The 24,375-nt window shown below is 41.6% G+C and overlaps 1 protein-coding gene across 2 annotated transcripts in view; it reads left to right on the plus strand.

Moving 5' to 3' along the window:
• Window positions 1–23,695, plus strand: part of mta2 (metastasis associated 1 family, member 2) — a 37,910-nt gene extending 14,215 nt beyond the window's left edge. The window contains exons 3-18 of one of the 2 annotated variants that reach the window (XM_042512031.2): window positions 2,597–2,690; window positions 11,150–11,267; window positions 13,287–13,350; window positions 13,471–13,588; window positions 13,692–13,794; window positions 14,397–14,496; window positions 15,352–15,540; window positions 15,633–15,707; window positions 16,375–16,433; window positions 16,521–16,621; window positions 17,563–17,702; window positions 17,799–18,024; window positions 18,126–18,215; window positions 18,302–18,420; window positions 19,625–19,767; window positions 19,962–23,695. In XM_042512031.2, the coding sequence (XP_042367965.1) occupies window positions 2,597–2,690; window positions 11,150–11,267; window positions 13,287–13,350; window positions 13,471–13,588; window positions 13,692–13,794; window positions 14,397–14,496; window positions 15,352–15,540; window positions 15,633–15,707; window positions 16,375–16,433; window positions 16,521–16,621; window positions 17,563–17,702; window positions 17,799–18,024; window positions 18,126–18,215; window positions 18,302–18,420; window positions 19,625–19,767; window positions 19,962–20,115 (1,893 nt within the window). In that variant the 3' untranslated portion in view covers window positions 20,116–23,695. Of the gene's footprint in view, window positions 1–2,596; window positions 2,691–11,149; window positions 11,268–13,286; window positions 13,351–13,470; window positions 13,589–13,691; window positions 13,795–14,396; window positions 14,497–15,351; window positions 15,541–15,632; window positions 15,708–16,374; window positions 16,434–16,520; window positions 16,622–17,562; window positions 17,703–17,795; window positions 18,025–18,125; window positions 18,216–18,301; window positions 18,421–19,624; window positions 19,768–19,961 lie in introns of both variants that reach the window. The other variant, XM_042512030.2, reaches the window with a different exon arrangement.
• Window positions 23,696–24,375: the final 680 nt, after the last annotated feature.

Raw genomic sequence — 24,375 nt, forward strand, 5'->3', positions numbered from 1 at the left:
AACACAAACAATTACAATTTGTTTCTGCGAAAGAACTCAAGAGTGTGTTTCTGTCTCACTCCCTCTTGAGTTTAGCTTTTTGTTTACTTGCCTCACTTCCGTTTCTCTTCCCCTGTGCTGAGCTGAACAGCCAATCAGAGTGATTTCTGTCACTGATGGGTTCTGATAGAACATGCTGAATCGGCCAAAAAAGCCGCCAACTGATGCAGACAGAGCGGGACACAACCTCAGAAATTGGGGTGACGGATGGTCTGGTGGTCATGTTCTTACATGACACACTGCTCTTGAGCTGTCCCGCTGTCTTGTCCGTCCTTGCTGTCAGTGTCTTCTTTTTGCACCACAACATTATCACTTATAAATTTGGTGTGAGAGTGTGTGTAAAGTGTCGATTGCGCGATTCTTGGTGTCAATGCGTGAGAGAGGGCAGCCCTGGACAGCATTTTCTCTGCACAGAATAGCATATACTGGTGCATGTAGAGCTGAGAATTACGTGCACAGGTCACGTTCACCGTTCACGTGCACTACCGTGATGTTACACATACTATTTTGAGCCTTGACCGGCACTGTTGTATACCCTAACCTGTGTTATCATAGCGCATATACCAGACACAAAAAACCCTGATCGAATGGCCAGTGTGTTAAAATCGTATATTAGGACGCCTCTAATATGGTTCATGTCAACATACTGTACACACACTAACATACACACACACACACACACACACACGTCCCCTGGACGCCGCTCATGGTAAACTGTGGTTACTGTAATCACAGGACATTGGGACAGGAGCCACTTATATAACAGCAGCAGCATATGACACAGGCTTGTTTCCCAGTCAAAGGATTAAGCTCATTTATGTAACACTCTTACATTGAAGGGCTTGTGCTGAGCACCAGGAGGACTGCATCGTCCTGAGTGCTAATGGCTGCTGAGCACAATGAATGGATAGTGAGAGAGAAAGAGAGGGAGGCAGGCTCTCCAGCTCTGGGCTGGATGTGCAGAGAGCACTGTGTGTGTGTGTGTGTGTGTGTGTGTGTGTGTGTGTTTGTGTGCGCACGCGCTGCCGATGCTTTCTCTCCTCTTATGATCACAGTCAATCCAGGGAGAAGGAAACCCCTCATCATCCATCAGACCTGAAGCACTAATACCAGGGGGGGTGCCATATCTTAGCCTTCATCAAAATACCAGTACACAGCTTCATGTGAATCACAATTCTCACATCATGATATCAACTGTGGAGAAATTGGTTCCCCAAAAAAATTATTTCGTAAACCTTCAGAGTTAAAGAGCACAACAAAGGGCTCATACACTGTCGCCTACTTACTAAACTGACCTGTGTGAGGAAAATGTTATCACATGAGCAGCAGAGAGAAAACACCCTCAGCAGCAGGCCGGATTTAGTTTACCAGCTGGAGGCCCAATGTGGTATTGGAGAGTTGACTGTTGGTGCTCTTGATAATTATCAGTAATGCGGGTATAATGACTAAGTGAGTAAATGCAAAAAAATAGAACAGCAAGAACAACCTGGTAAGTTTAGAAAACTGCATCACTTAACTGCAAAGCAGCCTTTAAAACTAGGTAAAGGTAACACTTTCGATATCCAAAATCTAAGATGATACATACAAATTTTCCCACCAGTACATTTTTTTGTGGCAGTCTGCCGCGATTAATCTGCCTCCACAAATAGATTTTCTATTTTTGGAGTTGGATTGTTAATATGCAGCGCCGTTGAAATATATGTACTGTTCAGTTATTCATTGCACCACACTCTTGGAGCGCAGAGCATACTCGGGGCACAAACAGAGCAGCACACACTGAAAATGAAACTTAGTCATTCATTGTACTGGGTCTAAAAATGTGCATTCCATAGCAGCAGCTGCTCCTGTCATCCATCGATCTGATCTGAGCTTTGACTGGATCGATGGGTCAATTATCCACCCTGTGAGTCACAAACCTTGCCCTAGTTTGCATCAAGTTGAAATTACTTTAATGTATTAACATATTCTCACATTTAAAGATGTATAACGAGTATTCATGTTGCCTTACAGAAATTTGTGTGTATTTGTGTCTTTGCACAGACTTTGTATGTAATTGTACTGTGTATTGTATTGTACTGTAATATTCACTACGCCCTTGATGTAAACACAGTGTTAATCTTTAAGTGCAGCAAACTTGATTCCAGCTGTGCACAGAGCAGATGAGAATGCAGACTTGGCTTCCTGTAGGAATTGTTTATTGATTAGTGAGTGGTTGGTATAGATATGATAGGCCTACAGCTGCTGAAAATTTAAGTGCTGTTAACCTGCAATTTATTTTTCCCTTGCTCAAATAATATGCCGAGATTCTGAGCTGATTAATGCCAGAACTAAAAAACAAGACTGAAATTTGAAACTGTATCAATCAAATGGAAATGACACTGAGCCCGAATGAGTTCCTCTGATTAGTGTGAGAAGTGATCAAACCATGTGACCCGGCTGAAGACAGAGAAATGAGTGTTTGAGTAGCTGCAGACTTACGACAGGAGTTTTGACAGAGGTGGTTATTCCAGTGCTTTCTCCCGATGCCAGCTTTTAACCAGTGACTCTCCACTTCCAGACAGCCAATGGGAACGTGGAGGCGAAGGTGGTGTGTCTGTTCAGGAGGCGAGACATCTCAGGAAACCTCAACACCCTGGCCGACAGCAATGCAAGTGAGTAGCACCCATAGAGCCCAGAGCTGCGTCCAGCTCCCGTCTTGTTTTCCACAGTGTGAGAGCAGGTATGATATGGCTGGCTGCCTTTAATGAAGCCCTTCCCCACTGTGTTCCACATAAAAGCCTCAAAGCACCTCTTCAGCTTTTATGTGCTGAAATGCACCAAGGCCTGCTTCTGGGGTTAAAGGAAGACCAGCACTTTGTGTAAGGCTCAGTGATGAATGCCTGTCATGAAAAGGAAGAGTTAATGGCTCGGCTGTGTTTGTTTTTTAATGACATTTTAGATATTAAATTGTAGTCAAAATATCTTTTCAATGAATTAATGTGTATTAAAAAAGGCTTCTTTAAAGTGATTATAACTACAGTTAGATTTTGAATCCACACCAACGTACAGTCTTTGCTAACTTAGCTCACATTGTTTTATTACACAGCTTCGAGTTAGATTGAACCTTTATTTTTTTGCCATTTGTAGAATAATTTTGGCCCTAACATCATTTAAAGGGATTTCCCTGTTTGCTGACAAATTTTCGAGATTTTGACTTGGTTAGTGCGCTCTGCCATGATCATGATGGTTTGGTGTGAGGAGGTCATAATACTCCTTAAGTAGAAATTAAAAATCTGACAACGACCACTTTTGAGCGGCTGCATTTACACTGCCTGTGAAAGGTGGGACTATCATGCCGTTTTGCCGTTCTGTGTTACGTCTGATCAAAGAAAGGGGGCACAGAGTGGTCTCACCTCTGAGCCAAAACAAGGTCTATGTAAAATGTAAAGCTGGAAAGACATGACCGTGGGAGGAAACGGTTTGACTTTTTGATGACACGTGTATGTGTGCGAAGCTTTTAGCAAAGGGGCTAATACAGGGAAGAAGAACATTGGTTGTAAATGCCCGCAAACTGGGAAAATAGTGAGATTCGGGAACTACTTACCTTCCGAGCAGAGAACGAGATCAGCTGCCATACAACAGAGACGGTAAATGACTGTGATTAACGTGTTATGGCTTTGTTATTTTTGAGAAAGCGCTGCCGACACGCAGATGACACTTGTGTGTTAAACATCACGCCCGTTATGCCTCCTTTGATCGCGAGATGCCGCGCTGCAGTGTATAAGCACGCACCGCAGCAGAATGATGTCGCCGTTGTTTGGTTGCGTGTAAAAGTGCAGTGGCGGTTTAAAGGGGGGGACTACGCTGCAGCCTCATAGTGTGATCTCTGTAAAAGTGTCGAAAGACTTGAGAGGCATCCTGGGGTGGTTGAGAAAGTTCCAACTTTATGCAAATGGAATCAAAATAGCCAGACTAGTTTGACGTAGAGATGGTGGATTTAAAAACTGTTACCCCCTGAGATAGGCGGCGAGTGATGGGCTACCCTCAGTTTACATCCTGTGAGCTCGACTAGTCCTCTGCCAAAGAGCATTTATTCTGTAACACTGCTATACAACCCCAAGTGAGTGTTTTTGTAGTTCCAACAACATGCAGCACATCCTTTCTAGAGCAGGAACGCGTTGTGTCTATGTCCAGTCTAACCCTGTTTAAGCTTGTGAAAAATAAGGTTAAGTCAGTGGTCTCCAGCTGTTATTTCAACGTTTTACTTATTCTGCTCAGCTCATATCAAGGATGTGTGTGTGTGTGTGGGGGGAACAGGTTTTCCCACAGGTCCAGGCGCACACTGCTGAATATATTGTACAGCAGTAAAATGATCCCCCACCCCACTGTAGGGATTTCTTTGGTAAGACATAATAATGATAATGTCGAACTGTAATGTTCAGTGGTGTGGTGTCAGTACATGGTGCCAGCCCCGCCCCCCTCCACCCCGCCCTCATCCAGCCTGTGAGCCCAGTCTCTGTCTTGTGTGTGAGCAGAGAGCCAAGGAGGTGGGAGGGTGGAGGTAGCGGGGTGGTGCTAATGGCATGCAGACTACTGAAGCCTGATCACATTCACTCATTACCCCCACCCCGACACCAACACCGGCTTCCCCTCCCTCCTCCTGGGCCGCAGTGCTCCCAGACAAAGACATCTCCTTACAAACACACACACACACACACACACACACACACACACACACACACACACACACACACACACACATTACACCTCAAAATGGATGCGTTATTGCTGTTTTTGATCAGCAGCACACACAGATGCTCAGTGTTTGTACATTGGTCATGTGTATACTAGTCTGAGATGTGACTGAACACAGTGATGGTGATTTCATCATGTGCTGTGTGAGCTACCAGCCTGTGCTTTTTTTACAGGTTTTTATTATTTGAAAGCAGCCGAGCTGTCTACCTTCTAAATGTGGCTTTGCCAAATCAGACTTTACAAGTGATGCAGTGACTGAGCTGAAGCACAGCAGCGCGAAATGGACTTCACAGACACATTTATGGCTGCGCTTGTTATCATTTTAATGCAGCTTCTTTTAGTGGCAAAGTCTCCAACAATAACAGATGCCCCATTTGAACCATTTCTCCACAGTCTGAGACAGGTGGTCATAATAACATGGCGTTGCTTATCATAGACTATTCTGTCATCAGACACTAACCCTTTTTAACCCTTTGGGGCCGCTTTAATATTACACACACTTGTATCGCTCTGCTCACAAAATGGGTTACAAAATCAGGCTATAAAAAATACTGTGCATCAATATTATTTTCTACTTTCATTGAGTTAATTTTCTTAACCAACATCTGTCTTAATCATAAATATTAATTATATTCATGAATTTCCAGGATTTTAAAACTTTTAATGCCAGGTGTTTGTCATGATGCTTCCATGTGTTTAGAATTTTTTCGATATACATGCTAAGTAGATTTGTTTTATTATTATAGTCTGGGATATGTCAGTAATTATCTGCAACATTGGTTGTGACAGTGCACCTGTGGAGATAGCATGTATTTTCTCAGTATGCCAAATGCGGTAAAAATGACATCATCGGGTGGAAAATAGTAAAAATGATGAATTCCAAGTCAAAGGCCCAGAATGACACCCAGAAATAATACAATGCGTGTTTTTATGTTTTGATGGCTGTGGGATCACAAATGTCAGTTTGGGAGCAACAATTCCAGCTCAGCTCAAACTTATTGTAGGAGCTGAGCTGGAAATTCACTGATCAAACATGAACACAGAAAAATGAAGAATGAAAAGCGTGTAAGATGTGCCAATACAGTACTTAAGTGTAACAGCATGGTTTTCACGTTTTTAAAAAACCTGCATATACGCACTAACTTTGGTGATAAAGAGGTATTAGTGAAACTTGTTAAGCACGGCGTAAAATTAATGTTTTTGTTCGTGTGCCAAATGGCTTGTCAGTGTTCAAATTGAGTTTAAACATGACGCTGATGAGTGAAGCAAATGTACCAGCCGCTTACATATTTTATCAACATCTGTCTTGTCGATGGTGCTAATTTTGTACCCTGTAATTAAGTACATAACAGCTTTAAACAAGGCAAACAGTTTTTGCTTCACGTAGGTTCACGATGACTTTAATTTATGTAGCAATGCACCAATCTATCGGCTGGTGACTGAAATCGGACAGTTTTATAGCTTGATCGGCCATGACCAGTGACCGGCCATCACTCCCAGATATAGATGATCCTTAGCCGATGAACTTAACACACACGCGGAGCACGATGCGTCACATTGGGCACACAGACTAATGTCTGCTTCAACCTGTTCTCTTTCCCAAGTTGTCAAATACAGATGTTTTGTCATGCAGCCTTATTAGCCACTTTTCAGGCCTTCTTAGTGACTTTATTTTTAAAAAGCAAAGCAAGTTTTTCACTCGCATGCATGCTGCTCAGAGTAATCACAGTGAGCGGCTCCTGTCAGCAGCACAGGGTCCTCCTCTTGGGCTGTGCACAGTGTGAAGAAGGCAGTGTGTTATTATGTAGCTGTGCACACTCCTTTGCATTCTTGTTAAGAGACACTGATTCATAGTTCAGTACAAATAGAAAAATAAATACATAGTTTTTGATCGTTAACAAATCGTTGACTCTCTGTTTCTTCCTCTGTAATATGCACATAATTCGATTGGGCTTGTAAAGATCTGTGGCACCTTTTCTCTTTGGGGCAAAACATGTTATATAAAGTGGGATTAGTAAGAGTAAGAGATGGTCCTGTAACCTGGTGCAGTTTTGTAGAAATTGTAAACGTTTCTCATAGTCAATATTTTATTTTGAAAATACAATTAAATTTGCCATTAAAGAAAAGTTACACAAATGGAAAAAAAAAGGAAATCAAAATTGGCAGGTCAAATTTTAAGAAATCAGAAATCAAAATGGGCAGTTCAGAAATAAAAAAAATTAAAAAATGGATAACGGACTTTGCTGTTCGGAAATGATTAAAAAAAAATCAGAAAATCAGAATCAGCAGCTCAGAATTAAAAATATAATAGGGAAATCAGATTGAAAATGAAATTCAGAAAATACTGCTCAGAAATTGAAAATCTTTCTGAAATTAGAATTGGCTGCTCAGAAATGTTTAAAAATTGGAAATCAGAATCAGCAGAGGAGAACGTTTTAGAAATCTGAATTGGACAAGGAAATTGTCCATCAGTGCATGTCTAATTTTACGATCACAGAGCTGTTGAATGGTGAATGAATCAGTGATCACTGAGGCAATAGAGAGTTTAATTGTTGAGTTTACTGCTGCACAGCTCTGACTTTGTCTGGGCCGTCTTCCAAAAGTTTCCTTTCACCCATCAACACCAACATGCAGTACTGAAAATGCTCAGTTTGTTTGGAGCGAAAAAGCCTCCCTAACAACATCTAGTTTTGTTAATATGGTTAGTTTAAAAGTCCATGCAGCCCTGACACAGACTGGAAGTGATGTGTGTGGGTGTGTGTGTGTGTTCAGGTCTGGTCTGATCCTGAACAGTGATGGAGAAGCCTCCTTCTCTTTGCTGCTGCTCATTTGTGCTAAATCTTTCTTTATCTGCCTCACTTTTTTTCATCACTGCTCCCCTCCTCTTCCTCCTCACTCTATACACACACACACACACACACACGCGTGCACACATCAATTCTTTGTGCAGAACAAAAGGCCCTTGATCTGTCCCCAAGGGCCACAGCACGCAATGGGTTAATTCTGACTTGCCTTGTGTCTTTGTCAGAGCAAAGAAAATGTGTGTCTGCGTGTGTGTGTGTGTGTGTGTGTGTCTGTCTGTGCGAGTGTGTTACTGTTATGCTGTGTGCGCTTTAAGTGCCTGTCGCTCCTTCTGTCTGTGTGTGTGTGTGTGTGTGTGTGTGTGTGTGTGTGTGTGTGTGTGTGTGTGTGTGTGTGGTGGAGTGAGTTGGGGATACATGTTGGGGGGGATGGGCGCCTCAGGTTTGGTACACAGGGTTTCCTACTTTGTCTGGCAGGGACTAGCCGGACAGGGGGAGGAGGGGGGAGGGGGGTTGAGAGGTTAACAGAAAAGGGGTGTGGCTTAAGGTACCGTCCCTCTGGCTCACTATCTCTCTTCGTGTGTGTGCGTCTCTCTCCCGTGCCCTCACTGACAGGGTTTCCTGTGGCTGAGTGCAGGGGCGGAGTCCACGGAGATGGAGCGATTATAGTCCCTCCCCTCCAGCTTGCAACAAATTACTCACCCGCCTGAAATTAGGAATGCGCAATCTAGTGGCCGAACACACACACTTTCATACACACACATAGCTGCCATGGCTTAATTTTTTTTCGTGTATCTGACTGGCTGCATGTCACATGGGTTTGGTCATGTGAAACACTCGCGTTGTTTTACAGTAAGTCCATTAATAACTGTGTCTGTGGGCCTGTGTATCAAGATCAAGTACACGCTTTACATTCTTACATTTTTTCTAGAAGTCTTAATTTAAGAACTCACACCACTGAGCTCTCAGGACCAATTTTCTCCAGTCTGATAATTCAGTGACCTTTGAACTTGTGTAAAGTGCTTTGCAGAGGATTAACAACATATTAAATGCTGCAATAAAAAAGGAAGCAAATGCAATAAAAGCAAAGTAAGAAATTAACTCACTGGACAAAAACTGTGAACTGTCGTTACATAAAAGAACGTCTATAAACATGTTCAAAACAGATAGCAGTGCAGCACAGCAAAAAGTCTTCATGTCGAAATTCATCTTTAATCCTTTGTTCCCCCAGGGACATTTTTGTCCTTTTGGATTTTGATTTTTCAATAATTTGTTGCTGTATTAATGCATATGGCATATATTTTGGTCTGGAAATAATTTATTTTTGGTGTTTTTGTTTTTTACATCTAAAAACATAGTGGCATCACGAAACCTGGCATTTAAAGGGTTAAAATTCAGAAAATTAATGAATATTTATGATTAGGACTAATGTTGAATTTTAAAAAAACTCAATGAAAAAAGAAAATATGAATGTAAAATATGTTTGAAAGTTTGATTTTGAAAAGCAAATTTGGTGTGCAGAGCGATACTGCTGTGTGTAATTTGACAGTGAGCCCAAAAGAAGAGATGTCGGAGCGAGGGGGCCCGTCTGAGGATAGACGACCCGAGGAGTTGGACGTTGGGTGTCTTGCTCAAGAGCATCTCAGCAGTGCCCAGGAAGCGAACTGGCACCTCTCCAGTTACCAGTCCAGACTCTATACTTGGTCTGTATGGGGGACTTCAACCTGCAACTCGCTTGTTCTCAAGCAAAGTCCCATAAGACTGAGCTAGACCAAATTAAACAAACTAAACAACAAACCAGACCGTCTTGTGGTGGAATCACTTCAGCCGTGAGAAAGCGTTAAGCAACTTTAAACCAACGCCGAGCGGAGCAAAACATTCAGAAGCCAGTGGCCTCACCCAGCATCCTATCACCCGAACTTCGGCCCCCTCGCTCAGACCACACTCAAAGTTTTGTGACGGCATCTGTAGCTGTTGTGACAGTTTTGTGTTTAAAAAAGTCTGTCGACTGACAGACTGACAAACACACACACACACACACATAGACAGACAGACAGACACACACACAGAGACACAGACAGACAGACACACACACACACACACACACACACACACACACACACACACACACACAGACAGACAGACACACACACATACACATAGACAGACAGACAGACACACACACACATACACATAGACAGACAGACAGACACACACACAGAGACACAGACAGACAGACACACACACACACACAGACGCAGACAGACACACACACACAGACACAGACAGACAGACACACACACATACACATAGACAGACAGACAGACACACACACACACACACACATACACATAGACAGACAGACAGACACACACACAGACACAGACAGACAGACACACACACATACACATAGACAGACAGACAGACACACACACACATACACATAGACAGACAGACAGACAGACACACACACAGACACAGACAGACAGACAGACACACACACACACACACACACACACACACACACACACACACACACAGACACAGACACCTGGCAAAATACCTAAAACAGCTTCTTTGGAAGTTCCAATGCAAATGTGTCACTATCACCAGCTAATGCAATGTCGTCCTGGCTGAAAACAATTAGTAACAATTGTGATTAGGCCAATGACAATACTAATTATTAGAATTTAATGAGAGCAATAACAGATATTTGGAACCCATATGCATTTAAAATTAAAATAAAAATCTTCCTGTCAAAATTTAGAATTTGGAAAAACTCCAACACAAAACTTTGTTTAAATGCCTTTAACAAATATTCAATAAAAACTGAAACTTTCAACATCATATACAGCATGTTCCCTGAAACTTTTCTCATAAAGTCAAGTGAAAATTGAAAAAATATAAATAGTTCCCTGAGGTTTTACAAAGTCAAAGTTCTTCCCATGTTTGCACTTTCTTGGCACTTTAATTAATTTTTATCGGCGATCATTAAAATGCAGATAATCGGCAAAATGCCAATTATCAGCTCCAATAATCGGCCAGGCTGATAATCTGTCAACCCTTTATAGTGACTTCTGCGTGACCTATGAAGCTGCTTGGGGCCCAGGGGCCACCAGGGGGCCTCTCTATGAAAACTGTTCGTATTTGTAGCAACTTTGTGTGGGAGGGTGGAGCTAACTGTAACACTAGCTGCTGGCTTGGATAGCTGGGTGCAGTATCAGCCATAGATAGAGAAAAACGTGTTTGGCACTTTATTGTTGGCATCAGTTTTTAGCCTCAGAGGTTGCTGCTTGCTTCATACCTTCATTTAACCTCCAGTAACAAACTGCCATGGTGATTTCTTTTTTTAACTTTGAACTTTTTTTATTTAAAAGAAAAAAAGTCACTTATTTTTCACTCTTATTTGGAGGGGGGTGGGTGGGGGGGCGACTCAGTGGTCACATATCATTGTTTCAGACTGCTAAACTAGGACGTGTTGGAATTCTGTCTGTCCTCCTCCAATCAGTGACAGTGTGCGATGTTTGTCCTGTCAGTAGGAAAACGGTGCTGATGCTGCTGCGTTTGTGTTGCAGGAGAATTCGAGGAGGAGTCGAAGCAGCCAACGCTGTCGGAACAACAGAAACACCAGCTCAAACACAGAGAACTCTTCCTGTCGCGACAGTTTGAATCTCTACCTGCTACTCACATACGGTACGTGTTCACTGACAGGACTCTCTGGCACGATGCAGCTCACTCTGAATCCACACCGCTGCCACGCACAGTTAGGACTGAAGTGCTCGGGAAAAGGTCCTCACTGCAGCTTCACTCAGCTGTTGCTGGGATGTGCTCAATCCCATCCTATTATTTCCCTTTTCGAAAGACTGTTGCCCATCCTGTTCAGGTGGTGATGAATGCACTTTCTCATGATACCACAGTGACAGAGGGGGATGTGTGTACCACATACTTGACATAGTCATGCAGGAATATTTCACATATTGTGCATTATATCAACTACTGGCACTTTATTCTTATCGCAGTTCCTCAGCTGCTGTTGCAGTGCCTAGTTGTATGTCAAGAATGCTGCTATGTGTGTTTTTGTACGTATATTAGGTTTGTCATCTTAACATATTGCTCTTTACTAGTTGATGAATAAAGTTGTTAGAATTGAATTAAATTGAATTGATATCCAAGAATGGTGGATTCAAAGCAGCAACACACATCCCTATTATTTACCTGATTATTTTCATTTTCATCATCAGGTCATTAAATGGGCCATAGATTCAGATCGTTGATATTAAGACGTTGCAATTAGTAGCTTCTTTTTTTGTTTTTCTGGGATAAAGTTTTTTTTTAAAGTTTTAAAGTTTCTTTTTAATGCATTTTTTAATGCACCTGCTTTTAATCAGGAAAATAGATCCCCTATTGACATTATTTGCAAAACAGAAATATAAAAATGGAACAAAGAAAATGAGGCAGATAAACATAAAGGTAGTTTATTAGTTGAAATCTGAGTAAGCTCATTGGCAGTCTCTCAAACAATCATGAAATTGTTTGAGCACCACGTCAGGCTTCAGTTCAAATAATCTTTTTTTTCTAACTTGCACATAAAGCTTTATTGATTGTTCTTTTTTTTTTTTTTTTTTAAATAATGATTTTATCCACTTTTTTTCAATTTCAGTCAATTTCCTTTGTTTGTAATGCTGAAAACGTCTGTATCTAAGCAATGCTGATATTGTGGCACTGAGCTTTTTTTTTTTACCCCTTTGCGAAAGCTGCCACCATTTATACCTGCCATCAGTTTATTTAACGGAAAATTCATGTGCAGTAGCCAGTTTCAATCAGTAGAGTACAGTCAGTATGCATCTTTGGTTACTGGACCTGCACTTGTATAGAGCCTTCTAGTCTTCTGATCACTCAAAGTGCTTTTTACTCGACTTGTCACATTTTCATACACACATGCATAAACTGGTGGCAGAGGCTACTGTACAAGGTGCCACCTGCTACTCTTGCTACTGCTACTTTTTTAATCCGCCACACACACTCACACACTAATGGAACAGCCATCGGGAGTGATATGGGGTTCAGTATGTTGCCCAAGGATACTTCAACCGCTGTGCCTTTTTTAACCACAGTCGCCTGCAGATGTACAATTCAAATACTTTGCACTAAAATGCCAAAATTTTGATTTAAATCCATCACCAGCACTTCTAAAAACCCATATATATTGGTTTTCAGCTGAAAAAGTGATTTCAGGGTTTAGTTAGTTAGTTTATTGTTCAGTGCTGTAATTGTAATCCATTAAAAAAACTTCACTGAAAAAAACTATTTTTGAAAAATGTTACCTGTGCCATGTCGTGTTAACTTTTTGACCAATTTTTAAGTTGGTAATTGTGGTTCATTGTACTGTAGTATTTGGTGTTTTATATTCTTTATTTGGCAGCACTGACAGCAGAGTTGTGGTATTGTGTGAAATAGCTTGGTTTTTATTGGCTCTGATGTTAAAGTATAGCATTTTCTTTGGTGGTCGACAGATTGTCGACCTGGCTGATTATGTGGGCCGATATTTGGCATTTTGCTGATTATCTGTAGCTGTGTTTTTTTTTTTAATGATAAAAATTAATTCGTGAAAATATCAGTTCTGAAAAACCAAATCAGTCGACCCCAATTGTCTTTGATGCTGTAGAGAATGTGTACTTCCTGGTCTCTGACTGCTCCTCTCTGTCTCTTCAGGGGCAAATGTAACGTCACCCTCCTCAATGAAACAGACGTCCTGGCCGGCTACCTGGAGAAAGAGGTAACACAAGATACCTTATTCCTTTAGTTTTCACATTACAAAAGAAAGATGCAGTGAATGTTTTGTTGAACAATGTGCATCTGGCAAGCAGCTGTAAGCATTTTCCGTGTGTTCTTTCAGGACTGTTTCTTCTACTCGTTGGTGTTCGACCCTGTCCAGAAGACCCTGCTGGCAGACCAGGGCGAGATCCGGGTGGGCTCCAAGTACCAGGCAGAGATCCCCGACAAGCTAGCAGAGGGTGAGCAGCACACTAAAGCTGAATTATGTTGCTACTTTAGCATTTTTAACCTGAAATAAGGCAGAAACAGTAAAGCGTTAAAGCGTATTTCTCGTCCTCTCAGGCGAATCAGACACAAGGGTCCAGGAGAAGCTGGAGACCAAGGTGTGGGACCCCAACAACCAGCTCAAAGACCCTCAGATCGACCAGTTCCTGGTGGTGGCAAGGTAACGCTCCCCTGCTCCCCATCTGTCACTGCGTTGCATCATCATCATCCTGTTGCCATGACGACTTCTGACTCTGCCATCCACAGGACAGCTTTTCTACAGGGAATGTGTGAACTGGCATCAAGTTTGATAATCTCATGGGAAAATACGTGTTTTATGGCTGATGCATGGACCAGCCGCCACTGCAGCAGCTTCAGATAGAACTGTGAGAGTTTAGTGTTAGGACACTGAGGTCAACACAACATCACTGACCTCTTTCATGGATGTGTTGGAAATATTTATTCTAAGCGTTAAACAAATTCTGTATGACATATGCCAAAAATTCATAGAAATATGCATTTAACACTGTAGTTTATCAGTGGCATGATGATACTACACCAGTGTTTTTTTGAAGGAAATGTAGATTAAGTTTGCTTTTGGAGGGAATCATCTTGCTGTGTATTAATTGGTCCATGAGCCAAACACCCCATCTAGTGGTCATTCAAGGAACATTTAGTACAAAGCACACTACCTCTTGAGCAGTCCTGTTATTATTATTATTTTTATGTTGCAAATGTAGATCAGACAGATGAGTGGCAGTAACCTGTGTGTGTTTGTCACAGAGCTGTGGGGACGTTTGCTCGCGCCCTGGACTGCAGCAGCTCCATCCGCCAGCCCAGCCTCCATATGAGCGCAGCTGCAGCCTCCAGAGACATCACACTGGTGAGAACATTGACATTATGTGCGTGTGCGTGTGTGTGTGTGTTTTCCATATTTTATTAAAATTACTAATTCAGCTCAAATTTTATAAGTAAAAGGTTTTTTTTGTTCACTGTTTGTAAAAGGTTTAAAATTTGAAATTGGCATTCATTAATTTTGACAAGAGACGTCTTGTATCATTTATTATACACCAGTACAGTTTATTGTGTTAATATACATAGCAAGATTTTAGGGCAGTGCAATTAATCATTTTTTATTTTCAATTCAATTTTGGCTTCCAACATTTACAAAAAAAACAAGATAATTGATTAATTGTGCTACATTCTGTCTCACAGTGATGTTTTGTCTTGTGTTATAAATCCTGTCCACTCCTTTCCTTTACAGCGCTCAGTGTTTAACATTTGGTGGCTCTGAAAAACTTCCTTCCTTTTTTTTGTAATCTTGTATGTGTGTCTTCCTTTTTTTAATCATACTGTGTCCTCTCTCTAAATTTGGACAGTTTTGTGGACATTTTGAAGGCAAGCTGCATCATGAGTTTTTTTTTTCCTCAGCAGCAGTTTGTGAGGTTTGAGTCACACGGTGGCTGATTGACCTGTAGGTCCAGTCAGAGCTGATCGGATCAGATCGGTGGATGTTAGAAGCAGCTGCTGCGGCCAGAGTACGCTCTGTGTGTTGTAATGAATAACCAAACAGTATATATATTCCAACAGCTGATAAATGGTTCAGCTCCAAACATTAAAAAAAGGTGTTTTAATTGTGGCGGGCCACCACAAAGAAAATAACTGTGTGGGGATCCCTGTGTCTGTGATGATGAAGCTTTAACGTCCCTCCTCTTGTCTCTGCCCTCTCTGCTCACAGTTCCATGCAATGGACACGTTGCAGAAGAACAACTACGACCTGGCCAAAGCCATGTCCACCCTGGTCCCTCAGGGCGGCCCGGTGCTCTGCCGCGATGAGATGGAGGAGTGGAGCGCCTCCGAGGCCATGCTGTTTGAAGAGGCTCTGGAGAAATACGGCAAAGACTTCAACGACATCCGTCAGGACTTTGTAAGCTCCTTTTAAACTCTGGTGTAAACTTCAGTGTGATGTGGAACTGAACTTCCCTGTAAACATCCTGTTTGTTTCCCCCTGTCCCTCAGCTGCCCTGGAAGTCTCTAGCCAGTGTGGTCCAGTTCTACTACATGTGGAAGACCACCGACCGCTACATCCAACAGGTACGTCTACAGCAGACAGACTCAACGTACTTTGCTTTGGAGCCACTTTTGCAAAATGACAGGAGGTGTGGGGCCAGATATCAATTCAAATAAATTCAATTTTATTTATAAAACCCATTATTACAAAACACAGTTTGCCTCAGAGATGCATTCCTCTGCCCTTAGACTCTCACATCGTCTAAGGAACCCCCCCCCAAAAAAAAAAAAACCTGTCACGGGGGGGTACAAACCTCAGGAAGAGCAACTGAGGAGGGATCCCTCTTCCAGGATAGACAGACGTGCAATAGATGTTGTAAATAACAATTAAATTACAATAGATAAATTACTAAATGCACTCTGATAGCATGTGATGTTACATGCAAAAATAGGTGTTGATAAGAGTCCCATGCATATATTAATAGTGGAGGCATGGCGCATAATCCACCACTGGCATTTTTTTGATAAATAAGCTCTATTTTGATGCTGTTTTTTGCACTCTGGCTCTCTTGTGTATACTAAAACTACAGAAAGAATTCCCAGTGTAAATCACTTTATTGTTATTGTGAAATAGAGCACAGCAGATTTGGCTTGCAGGCAGCAAATTGAGAATCACCGATCTAAAGCAAGGCCCTAAATACTAAAATGTTTGATTTGTGTTTTCATAAACCTGTCCAACCGTCTATTTCAGAAACGACTAAAGGCAGCAGAGGCAGACAGCAAGCTGAAGCAGGTGTACATCCCCACCTAGTAAGTGTTCTATAAACTACTTCACAAATACCTTCTTTTACTTAGAGCTGCCGTCAAAATAACTCACTTTTCTCTCCTCTCCATCAGCACCAAACCCAACCCCAACCAGATCATGGTTCCAGGCAGCAAGCCAGGCATGAACGGAGCAGCAGGCTTCCAGAAAGGACTCAGCTGTGAGAGCTGCCACAGTAAGTTCACACTCTGAGGGAAGGAGGGAAAGGTTCTGTCATTAATTCAGGGTTTGTTCTTTGTTCAGGCATAAAAAGCTTGGAAAAGTCATGGAATTTGCAAATAGCAATTTACAGGCCTGGATTTGGTTTTGGAAAACTAAATATACCCTGAAAGTTTTGGAAAAGTCATGGAACTTTTACAAACCTGTATAATACGTGATGTGTTCAGGGCTGTCGGAAATTTGAAAATCCAACATTAATTTCTGTTGTTGCAGTTTCTGACTGTGACAAATGCTGCAATTTTGGCTTTTTTTTTTTTTTTTTTTTAAAAAAGAAAACATGCTTTCCAAACTCGAGGGGTATATTGTTTTTATTTATACATTTTTTTAAAAGAGCAACATTTGGAAAGAAAAAAAATCATCTTTTTTTCTTTGTAAATGTTCAATTTTTTTCAAAGATAGAAAAAATAGATTCAGATAAAAATGACCTTTTTTTTTGTTTAAAAATCAAGAAAAAAAAAATGTTTTTGTCTTAAGAAAACATGCCCTCATGTTTTTTTTTTTTCAAAAAGTGGCAGTAAAATAAATACATTCATTTAAACTCTGTTCCTAAACCCAAATTAAAAAACATAAGTCGCTCCCCAGTGCTAAGAAAATAGTTGACACACCTCCCTCTCTTTGCACCACGCCCTCCCCTCACATAAATAACAAACAGGTCCTCAGTTATATTTAAATATTGAGTGTTAATCATATTCTTAATTCATTATATTTTTATATAATATACATTTATAAAAGCTTTTATACCGTATTAGAAAAAGTAAAAGTGGTAAAAGTGTGTATGAACCCTGGAAATACAAAAATGTTGCTCTGTTCTTGGATGTCTGTCGGGCACCACGCCTTAAATCAGACTTGAATCTGTTGAGACGGCCTCTAACATCGACTCTCCCTTCACCAATCCAGCGGCCCAGTCTCCTCAGTGGTATGCCTGGGGGCCTCCCAACATGCAGTGCAGACTGTGCGCCTCCTGCTGGATCTACTGGAAGAAGTACGGAGGCCTGAAGACCCCCACACAACTAGAGGGCGCTGCTCGAGCTGGCTCTGTAAGTCTCATCTCAATCTGAAGCGGTGCAGCAGTCAGTCACACTGTTCCTGTGGTTAGATTTTAAAAACTGAGCTCCTTCCTCTGCGTCCAGGAGGCAGGCCCCCGCAGTCACATGACACGCCAGGAGGTGCAGGGCATGTCGCCGTTCACCCGCAACGAGGGCCGAGCTAAGCTTTTGGCCAAGAACCGTCAGACGTTCATCCTGCAGACCACCAAGCTGACCCGCATCGCTCGGCGGGTGTGTGAGGACATCCTGCAGCCTCGCCGCGCTGCACGGCGACCCTACGCCTCCATCAACGCCAACGCTGTCAAGGCTGAGTGTATGTACACACATTCACAATACTCTCACTTTGACCGGTTTAAAATATGGATATGGATGTGAACCACACTGTCTGATGGTCCAAATGTTTTGTGTCTTCAGGTATGATCCGGCTGCCCAAAGCCACAAAAACTCCTCTAAAGAGCAAGTTGGTGCCTCGACAGTCGCTGGCCAACATCGTGAAGGATTTAGGTAAGATCAGGTCACGAGACCATCACCTCTCTGATCCTCCTGCTGCACTGTGATTGGTTATTCAGAGTGTTGTTGTGTCTCTGCAGCCATCTCAGCTCCTCTGAAACTGAAGGCGTCCAGAGGACCCCCCACACCCATCAACAGGAACCAGGCCAGCCAGCCCCGCGTGGGCCAAAGCCTGCTGGGAAAGAGGGGCTTTGACAGCGTTAGTATCACACACAATCACACCATAGCCAGGGCTCACAGCCCTGCTGGCTCAGGGATTAATAAAATATGCACGTTTGTGCTGCAGGTAGTCAAACGTTCATGAAAGTGGATAGAATATGTTTCTGTTACGCTTGCTTGTAGTGTGTTTACATTTGCTTTCCTCTCCTTCTCAAACCCACCTCCCAACACGAGTTGCATCAACCAATCAATGTGCTTGATGTGCAGGTTTGCTTAAGGCATTATTGAGATTCGGGAGTGAAGTTGAGCTGAACTGATGAAATTTAGGCTTTCAGATGGATGAAGTGGTACCTTTCTTAGTGACCGAGATTGTTGTCGTCGTCACCAGCATGAAGATTTGCCACCTTCACTGATCAATGTGCGCTCAGCTGGGCTGACTTTTTGTTTTATTCACTGATGTATGAATGTCACTGGTTTTGATGGATGGGTCAAAAAGTGACAAAGCAGTGTCAAAAAAGCAGCATAGCGGCTAACTCAAAGCTAATTACCCTCTGAGCAGAGGACAAGATCAGCTGTCACATAACAGTGACAGTAAATGATTGTGATTGACATGTTGTGGCTTTGTTATTGTTTATGAAGTGATGCCGATGCACATACTAGATTTCACACTAGAGGCGGACGCTCGTGTGTTAAACGTCATGTTTCTTTTGATCCTGGATGTTGTGATGTAGTGTATAATCACACTGGAGTAGAATGATGCTGGCATTCTGTGTAAAAGTGCAGGGGCTGTATAAAGAGGGCACTTCATTGCGGCCCCCACAGCACCATCTCTTTGTAAAAAGTGGGTGAAAACATTGCGTGCAATAGTCCACCTTCTCCTCCCCCTTCTCTGTCGCTCACGAAGGCCCTGACACACCAAGCCGACAGCTGGCCGTTGCCGAGCATCTGTTGCTGTAGTCTGCAGTGTGACCCACACTGTTGGCCCTTGTCAAAGTGTTGTCGTTTACAGCAGTCTGTCACCATGCAGACAAATAATCCAAAACACAGAAACAGGCCATTTGGTGTCCCTAAAATGTTCAACTTTTTACTTTTTTTAGCCTTAAAGAAACCAGCCAGAGTAAATCTGTCGTGATGCTGCTCCACACTCATTCTGACAGCCACCTCAGAAGTCTCTCATTTGCTGTTTGCCTTTTAAGTGAAACTACATGGTGAATTGACTCTCCCACTTTTTCATTGGTTCACAGGCTACAGGGGTGCCCTACCCAGCCAATGGGAGGCCGTATACTTCAGGTATGAGGACCACCTCGCAGTCGGTCATCAAGCGGCAGAAGGTCAGCCAGGGGGAGGCCCCCAACCCTGTGGTGTTTGTGGCTACAAAGGACACCAGGTACATCTGACTGTCTCAGCCCTGTCATTCAAATCCAGTAACCTTAGAGATGAAGCAACACAAGATGTAATAAAAGTAGCAAAGTAAAGTACGGAAAGCTCATCCACAGTAACAGGGTTAGGTGAGGGAAACAGAGAACTCCTGGATAAGAGTCGGGGTTATAAATGGTGTTGTGGTGCTCTGTTATCCGGCAGGGCTCTGAGGAAACACCTGACCCAGTCTGAGATGCGTCGGGCAGCGAGGAAACCTCACCTCCTGGTCCGGATCAAACTGCCGCCGCCCCCCCGCTCCCTGGCCATGCCCCTGCTCCCCTCCAGCACCAGCGAACCCATCGTCCTGGAGGACTGAGGTGGAGGGACTGGGGGTCTTTTAACAGGACACGGGGGTCGGGTGGGAGTCGGGTCGGGTCTGTGCTCAGGCCGTCACTTAACAGGCAGCACAGTGCGCCATACCTGTAGTCTTTTCTTTTCCCTCTTGCCAGTGTCATTTTTCTTTAGTCCTCTGTTACTTCCCAAAAGTTGACATGTCCAACACACACACACACACACACACACACACACACACACAAGCACACAAGCACTTAAACGACTGTACATTTCCATCATATTAAACACACACACATAAACACACCGACACTGACACAACACCTTGGGCTTTGTAGTCTTTTCTTCCGATCCTGGATTCTTTTGCTCCCCGTTTCAATGCCGCCTGTTTTTAAATGTGTAATTTAAACCAAGATATTTCTCATCCTGAAACTATGGTGACGAAGCACACTTTGTTTTTCCTCCACGGCTCTATCTTTGTGTAAATATATGCACCGTTAAAGTGTGTGAGGAGGATGGGGGGTGGGGAGGTGGAGGCTGAGTGGGACAGCTGCAGCTGGCCGAAGGTCAAATTTGATTTGATTTCACTCATATGCTCCACTGATCCATTAAGTGTAGCTCATGTTCATAGGTGAAGTTGAAGAGACATGTTGACAGAGCAGAGCAGAGTGTTTGATCCATTTACCGATATTTTTCTTTTCTGAGTGTGTAACTTGTCGACTTTCCCATCATCAGCAAGGAGCCAAACACAACCTGTCACCGAGGTTAATAATAAATGTTGACAGGTCAAATCCTCTCCTGCACCTCACTCCCTCAGTGTCAGCAATATTCAGTGAGCACAGAACAACTTGAGTGGTGTAAAAGTCGAGGTTTAGACATAGTGGTGATAGAATGTGGAGTGTAATCCAGTCCCTTCAGGATTTCACAGGCTGTTTGGGGGGATTTTGGGCAGTGTTTCACAAAAAAAAAATTGCAGTGCAAGTTGCAGTGTTTGAAGGTGTTTTCTCTCCTTACATGGTTAACACGAGCTGACATAACACATTTAGATCTCATGCGGACTTGTCATATGTTGTTGCTTGAGCAGAAGCCTCGCAGCAGCGTTTAAAATCCAACACTGCGCCGTTAATTGCACACCGACACTGAAATGCCGCAGCTCTGTCATTAAACCTCAGGTAATGTTAGCCATGTGATGCTTATAGTTAGCCCTGTCATTGTGTGTAACTATGCCCCAGGCACAGAGCTCCAGTCCTGCAGCAGTAGACTCAAAAACACACAGAGGGGCGAATCAATACGCTGCAAGCAGCTCAACAATTAAATTAGATTTTACGTGTTTTGAATAGTTAAATTTGCTATAAAGTTGCGATGACTGGACAACATTGCCAAGTTGTGCAGAATTCACAGAGATTGGCTGAATTGGCCTTATTTGCAATCGCGACATCTTGGAGGGGCCGGTAATCAGTGCTTTAATCAGGTTATATCACTCATACAAAATCATGAACGCCAACCAAAGCCTCCTGATTAATGTCAGTTTCACAGCTAAACTAACTATTATTGTCATAATCTATTGTGCTGATTATCTTCCTAAATAATAATTAGAAAAAACAAATAGAAAAGCCAATCGCAATTTTCCAAAACCCAAGGTTACTTTGACTGCCCAATACTCCAAAGTCAAAATACTGAGCCTTCTATGACTTAAACCAAAAACCAGTGATCAAATTTTGTTGAAATAAAAATGATTACATTATCATTAAATTGTTGATTATCAACAAACAGGTGGAAAAACCAAGCGGCAAACTCTAGGGCTGAAAAATGAAACATATGTCCACTTGAGGCAGGCTCCAGGAGTGAGTCAATCCCCACAGACCCCCATGTGAAAATACTCAACTTGGTGAGTTTCTATTACTCACCATTTTACATTTTTATTAATGTCCAAAGTTATGCATATTTAAGGGTGGGACCTCTTTCTAGTCCAAATATGGTCACTTCCGGCTCCAAAAGATGGCATCAGCCAAAATGCAGCATTCAAGACTTCAAAATGTCAGTCCACAAACCAGTGGGTGACGTCATAGTAGCTACGTCGATTATTTATACTGTCTATGGTTTTGACCAACCAGTAGTCCAAAATCCAAATATTCAGTTTACTATAAGTTAAACAAATAATCAGCTATTAAAATTGTTAAAGTAAAAATGGTCAAGTTAACCTTAAATTGTTGACAATCACCAAACAGGTGAAAAAAAAAAAACAAATTCTGATTGTAATCCTGACTTCACCGCTCACAATTGTTTTGTGCTCATTTGATAGTTTTGTCATCAATAATCTCCCATAGTTGCAGTCAAGCCTCATTTTGTCTCCTGTCACATGATCGCCATGCTTTTATATCCACGTTTAGTCAGTCTGAGACGTTTTCAGGCTCGTGCTCTCTTGACCTCACCCCGATGCGTTTGAGCAGGCTGTGTGGAATCAGAGGGGAGAGGATCGTCTGTAGGTTTACAGTGTAGGACGGATCGTATGTAGTGTTTGAGGAAAATCTAATGATTGTGGTTCCCATGGTTTTGCACGAATAACTTTGTGACTGGCCATGAAGAGAGAACACATTTGGCTTTGAGGTACTACGTTTGCAAGAGTCCAAAAAGAAGCCATAATGTGAAAAAAATAAATAAATAAAAATTTTAAAAAAAGGTTGATGTCCATTTTGAGTGAGTGGGCACTTTTAACCCCGGGGTAATGATGTTAGATTAAAGCCACATTCATGACAATGTACTGTTTGGTTGGTTTGAAGGAAACTGATGCAATTGTGTTACTGGTCAGTTGCTAAAAGTCTGTTTAAAAAAAAAAAAAAAAAGCAGCAATATGTAAATGTACGGAAGACAATTTAGGCCAAAAATTTAAGTTCTGAAAAAGATGTTTGAAGTAGCAAAAAGAGTTCTCCTCAAACATTGCTTCATTCAGACTTTTTAATACGGCCTTAATCCACTTCTGTAAGTGTCTGAACAGAATGTTTTTGATTGTGATTGGGTATGATGACAATGTGAAAGCAATCTTCAGCTGTCTCAACGTGCTTTCATTTCCTTTCATTTCTTTTGGTTCCCCCCGTTTGTACCGTTATAAAGGGTGAGTACTAAAAGCAAGTTGTTAATTGGATGATTATAATTCCTGTGAATCCCCACAGCAGTGAGGGCTTCCACTGGTTTTATAAGCAAGTTTGGTCCCAATGTGGGCTTTGTAATATTTCTCAAAAAAGAAGAAAATAAATTTGAAGTGTTAAGTTTGTAGCAAATACTAATCCGTGTAAAGACAAGTGGAAAACTGGCATATTTTAAACTTTTTTACATCTAAAGTGTGTAATTCTGCTCCATTATTGTGGAGATGGCTCGAATAGGCTACTGTACATGTGAAACATTGCTCTCCTTCATAGGGTGGGTGGGTGGTCATTTGAACCAAGGGTGACATTCAAAAGGGACAGGGTGCTGATTTTTGTATGATGGAGAGACAAACATGCTACAACTGAAACTTTTTCTCAAGTGTTTTTTATTCCAATGTCTCTGTATCCTTTAATGTATCTTGATAAGAAAAGAAATAAAGAATTTTTTTTTCTTCGTGGTCAGTCATGGGCTCTTTCTCCGCTGTGTTTCTCCAGCTGTTTCCTAGATCACTACCAAACTGAGCTTGTGCACTCAGCAGGGCTTGATACAAAACTTTAATCTTTGGTACCATATAAACCCTTTGAAACCTGAACAAAATTGGCTGAATTTCTTTAAAAACAGGGAAGAAGAAAAAAAAAGAAAAAAGTTTTTTTTTAAATGGATACAATAGTAAATAAAATAAAATAATAAATATTTTTTTCTGGACATTTTCCCATAAATAATTATAAATATAGTTTGCCCAAACATTTTCCCCATTTTTTATTGTAGAAAAACATATTGATAGTCAATAATTAATTACAATAATTATAGATAATAGTTATCTGGACAATAACCACTTTTTTAATTAAAAAGTAAGAGATAAAATGTAGATTTATATATATAGATAAAGAGATAAAATGTTAAAACATTAATTAAAACAAGTTTAAATACAGTTTTCTGGACGATAATTACACATTGTTTTCTGGACATTTCGCTTTTTATTATTAAAAAATAAATATATGGATTAAAATAGTTAATTCTAATAGCTATAAATATAGTTTTCTGGACATTTTCTCCCAAATAATAATGATAAATATAGGATATTGCCCCATGTTTTTTATTAGAAAAAAATAAATATATGAATTTAAATAATTTATAATAA

Source organism: Plectropomus leopardus, chromosome 23 (assembly GCF_026936395.1).
Source record: "Plectropomus leopardus strain MGB_pleo_1.0 chromosome 23, ASM2693639v1, whole genome shotgun sequence".
NCBI lineage: Eukaryota > Metazoa > Chordata > Actinopteri > Perciformes > Serranidae > Plectropomus > Plectropomus leopardus.